Genomic DNA, 5,536 nt, shown 5'->3' on the forward strand with positions numbered 1-5,536 from the left:
AGGCACCTCGTCGTCGACGGGACGTCTCCTCCTACTGAATGCGCATCGCTGAAAATCCTGAAATAAATCGAGGAATAAATGCGAGCATAAGGACTTGAACCCTGGTGGACTGGATACCGTGGGTACCAAATTTTGAAGATTCAGATATGGCGACTCTGAACTTGTGCGTCGCCTGGCGAGCCTCCAAATGCATATGGCTTCATATGCATTATATGGCTTCATATGGCTTCATATGCATTATCGTGACTTTACTACAGATGCTCTTAGTCCTTTCAAATAAGGACGCATGTTAACCGAATAGAGGTAGATTAATTTATAATCCATATATGATAAGCGTACATCGTACAAAGTACAACAAACTCCCGTGTCTGCTCAAAGGGAGTGAACGAACAATCAAACGCTGATACAAAATAGATACAACAGTGGCCAGCTATGCAAAGCTGGCTCGATGTACGTACTCCTATCTCTCACATGGAGATCATATCAGAGCATTTATTCATGTATATGTATATATGTGTGTGTGAGACCTCAACGTACTCAGCATCAATCGCTGGAACTATAATCGGCGATGATGGCGGCCAGAAATCGATCAGTGGATCTTAGAGCAGTCCACGGATGCGCTGATCGTGTAGGGGACGCTGACGCCGCACTTGGAGGGAATGCCTGCGGCCTTGTTGGGGTTGAGCCCTCCGGCAACACTCTTGAGGCACCTGCATGTAGCTTGCTTGTCGGCGGTGCTCCGCGCTAAGCCGGCCAATTTCCTGACGCCGCTGCAGCAGGCCCCAGACGGGCTGGTCCCGCTGCCCTTCGCATAGGCGACGCAGGGGGTCAAGGCAGAGCTCACCTGGCCGCAGCTGATGGCCGCGTCGGAGGCTGCGAGGATCATTGCCGCCACCAGGGCGACCAGCACGAGCTTAGTAGCTGCAGTGCGAGCCATCTCGACCGAGTTAGCTGTAGTTGTGGACCTTGTGGTGGTGGGCTAGCTCACGGAGAGAGGGTGGGATAGCTAGATTTGCTAGCACTGGTATTGGTGAGGATGTATAGGGGGATGCATGTGCTTAAATAGGGCGTCTACTGACCAACGAGGAATCACATTTGGAATAGACTGTAGTACTGCTAGCATGGTGTGAAGTATCGTGTCCACGAGGATGGGTTCGATATCGATGTGTGTTAATGCATTAGGCAGTTGTTAGTTGTTAGGATCGAGTGATGGGTATTAATTAATTATGGGGGTAGTTGGATGTTGGGTATTACTAGGTGGATGGACCAAGCATGCACACATTCCCTAAAATCTTGCACTTGCGGGATATCGCCGAGCCACCTGTATAAGGCTGGTCATAGTGGGGAGTAACTTAGAGTAGTAACATGCATACGTTATTACTCTATGTTACTATCCTTATAGTGGAAAGTGTCATATGTATAGTAACATACACATGTTCATTTATTGTCTTGTAGACTCATTTTGCATTGAAAGGCGCTATGTGATGGTAACATATTAGGTTACTCTATTTGCCTCTCTCCTCATTAACTACTTGCCACATCAACATTTTTGCTTATGTGACATCTATGTTACTACCTATGTTACTCCCACTATGACCAAGCTAACCGATGTATGCACCTACTTAATTTAATTATGAGTAGTATGACCGACGGATGTACCAAGCATGCACACATGCATTCTGGCGGTGGAGTGCCCAATTACTCCGTGGCCCGCGTCACATTAATATCGAGAATAGACATGTACGTACCCTCGTTGAATAATTGAGTGTCTTGATGGCCGTGAGCACGACAAATGAACCAATCTGATGCTGCATGTGTTCGACTACTTTTCCTTGCTATCTCCACGCCATAATTTAACATTAGTTGATGTTTTATTCAAAGCTAGTAGTACGTTTCGACTATTGATTTAGTTTATAGTCATGTATTTTGTAGTCACTAGTAAAAAACACATGGCTTTGGTTTTGTCAGACCAGAGCAACGGTCCCGATCGACTTGCATCAGTCCCGGTTCAAGCGGCCAGGACGATCGGGCCTCAGCGGGCACAAGTCCCGGTTTGTCCGGGACCTTTAGTCCCGGTTCCAGCCACCAACCAGGACTAAAGGGTCTGGCTCCAGGCGCAACCCCTTTTGTCCCGCTTCGTGTCTGGAACCGGGACTAAAGATCTGTTTTCAGTCCCGGTTCTAGATACCAACCAGGACTAAAAGAATGGCTATACATATGCTCGTCCCCGCTCGCTCACTCCTCTATTTTTTGGCCAGCTAGCGTGTGGGAAGTGTGTGCTACTGCGTTCTGACCTCCTATGCACATAAGGTGTTTGATGAAATGCCCGAGCCTCACTTAAGCTTTCTCTCCTCTCGAAGCTCGACCTTCAAGCTCCATTTTCCTCAAGATTTGTCTAGGTTTGGCGATGCACCAACTATCCAAGTGGTCTACAAAGGTTAGCAACTTCATCATCATCTCTCACTACTAGTTTAGCTCATTTCAAAATGCTCTAGAAGTATTGTGGTTTCTGGGTTTTAGTGGAGGAGTGTGTGTGTGAGTTTATTTGATTTAGATGCATAACTTGAGCTTAAATTAACTTTTTAGTTTGCACCTGTGTAGGGCGTTGTCCCGTCTCCGTGCTCGTCGTCCTCACCCCCGTCGATCGCCCGTGCCGATCTCGCGCCGGCACCACCGTGGTGAGCATGTTGTTCTTAATTATCTTTTTTAGAGAAAAAATTCTGACTTGTATGATTTATATAGCTACTTGTGTAATTTTCTTACTTGTATTATTGTTTGTTATTATATAGGCCATGGTTTTGGTATCCGGCCCCGTCGGCTCTCACCCGGTCTATGATTCAGATGTGGTATATTATCTTTTATAGTAACTATTTGTTTTATTTAGTACGTATTTATGACAATTATGCCGACCAACTTGACATAGATATTTTTATCTAGGAGGTATGTGAATCGGAAATTCCAACCGACCCTCTTGTCAAGCGGTTAAATTTAGTTGAAAAAGAAAATAATTATTTGAAAGAGAAATTGAAAGAATTGAAGAAGAGAAGATGAAATTGGAGTTGCATGTTGCCAATGTCGTCGATGATCACAAGATCAAGACGGATGCAATGAGCTTGAAGATTAGGAAGATTACAAATTATGACATTGATAAAGAGACTTGGTATCATTATGCTGTTGGATCAATTGTCACCTTAGTAGTGATTTTGATCGCGTTTGTTGTTGCATTTAATTGTTTTAAATAGTTGTATGTTGTTTTATGAGAACTATATATGAATATTATGTATTTATTTTTGCTGTAGTAACATTTGATCACTACTGTACTTTGGTTTTAATGTGATGATGAACTTATATTAAATTGGTTGTTTCTCTATTCATGATGTTCTGTAATGGTTTTTGATATACTTAATTACATCATACAGATGAACCGACAATGGACATACGGTGACCGATGCACTTCAGAGTACATTGCGGGCCTGCGTATTTTTCTCGGTGTGGCTCAGGCAACCAAGAAGAATGGTTTTATGTACTGTCCATGTGTTCACTGTGGGAATATGAAGAATTACTCTTCCTCGAAAACCTTTCACATCCACCTGCTTGAGAAGGGTTTCATGTCCCACTATTATGTTTGGACCAAGCACGGAGAAAGAGGTGTTATGATGGAAGACAATGAAGAAAAAGAAGATGATGAAAACTATCCAGATCCTATATTCCCTGAATACGGTGATACTGCAACGAGGGAAGCTAAAGATCAAGAGGCACCAGTTGTGCCGGATGATGATCTTCGCCAGGTCATTTCTGATGCATAGAGAAGGATACGAAAGTGAAAGGGAGAAGTTGAAGTTCGATCGCATGTGAAAATGGTTGTACCCAAATTGCAAAGATGGCAACACAAAGCTCGGTACCACACTGGAATTGCTGCAATGAAAGGCATAGAATGGTGTATCTGATAAGGGAATTGGTTTGCTACTGAAAATAATGAAGAAGAAGCTTCTAAAGGATAACAAATTGCCTGACACTACGTATGAAGCAAAGAAGGTTCACCGTCCTCTAGGATTAGAGGTGCAGAAGATACATGCATGCCTAATGATTGCGTCCTCTACCCGCGGTGAGGAGTACGAGAATTTGAACGCATGCCCGGTATGCGGAGCATTGCAGTGTAAGATCAGATGAGATGACCCTGGTGATGTTGAGGGCGAGGGCCCCAGGAAGAGGGTTAGTGCCAAGGTGATGTGGTATGCTCGTATAATACCATGGTTGAAACGTCTATTCAAAAACAAAGAGCATGTCAAGTTGTTGCGATGGCACAAAGAAGACCATAATTAAGAAGGACGGGATGTAGAGAGTACCCGTTGACGGGTCACAGTGGAGAAAAATCGAGAGAAAATGGAGGGACTTTGTAGGTGACGCAAGGAACGTATGGTTTGGTTTAAGTGAATATGCCATTAATCCTTTTGGGGAGCATAGCAGCAATCATAGCACCTGGCCTTTTGACTCTATGTATATATAAGCTTACTCCTTGGTTGTGCAGGAAGCGGAAGTTCATTATGATGTCAGTGCTTATCCAAGGCCCTAAGCAACCCGGCGACGACATTGATGTGTACCTAAGGCCATTAGTTGAAGAACTTTTACAACTGTGGGATAAAAAAGGTGTACGTGTGTGGGATGAGCACAAACAAAATTTGTGTTTGACCTACGAGCGTTGCTGTTTGTAACCATCAATGATTGGCCTACTCTTAGTAACCTTTCAACACAGACAAGCAAGGGATACAATGCATGCACACACTGTTTAGATGAGACTGAAGGTATATATTTGGAAAAATAAAAGAAGAATGTGTACCTAGGACATGTCAATTTCTTCCGACTAAGCATGCATTAAGAAAGAATGGCAAGCATTGCAAAGGTGAGGGAGATCACCGAAAGAAGCATGTCCTCCGTACTGGTGATGGTATACTTGATATGGTCAATGATTTAAAAGTAATTTTTGGAAAGGGTCCCGGAGGACAATCTTTTCCGAATGACGATGAGGGACACGCACCCATGTGAAAGAAGAAATCTATATTTGGGGACCTACCCTATTGGAAAGACCTAAAGGTCTGCTCTACAATCGACGTGATGCACATGACGAAGAATGTTTGCATGAACCTGCTAGGCTTCTCAGGCGTGTATGGTAAGACAAAAGATACACCGGAGGCATGATACGTCTCCGTCGTATCTATAGTTTTTGATTGTTCCATGCCAATATTCTTCAACTTTCATATACTTTTGGCAACTTTTTATACTATTTTTGGGACTAACATATTGATCCAGTGCCCAGTGCCAGTTCCTGTTTGTTGCATGTTTTATGTTTCGCAGGAAACCCATATCAAACATAATCCAAACGGGATAAAAATGGACAGAGAATTATTTTGAAATATTTGGGATTTTACGGACGAAGAATCAATGTGAAACGGTGTCCGAGGTGGCCACGAGAGAGGGGGCGCCCCCACCCCCCTGGGCGCTCCTGGCACTCTCGTGGGCCACCCGTAAGGTGGTTGAC

The 5,536-nt window shown here is 44.0% G+C and overlaps 1 protein-coding gene across 1 annotated transcript; it reads right to left on the reverse strand.

Annotated features, from left to right (window-relative positions):
• Positions 1–289: 289 nt before the first annotated feature.
• On the reverse strand, positions 290–1,043 carry LOC119348509 (non-specific lipid-transfer protein Cw18). The gene has a single exon (XM_037616578.1). The coding sequence runs from the start codon at positions 935–937 to the stop codon at positions 590–592; it is 348 nt and encodes a 115-aa protein (XP_037472475.1). The 5' UTR covers positions 938–1,043; the 3' UTR covers positions 290–589.
• Positions 1,044–5,536: the final 4,493 nt, after the last annotated feature.

The sequence above is a fragment of the Triticum dicoccoides genome, unplaced genomic scaffold, assembly GCF_002162155.2.
Source record: "Triticum dicoccoides isolate Atlit2015 ecotype Zavitan unplaced genomic scaffold, WEW_v2.0 scaffold9516, whole genome shotgun sequence".
In the NCBI taxonomy this organism is placed as follows: Eukaryota; Viridiplantae; Streptophyta; class Magnoliopsida; order Poales; family Poaceae; genus Triticum; species Triticum dicoccoides.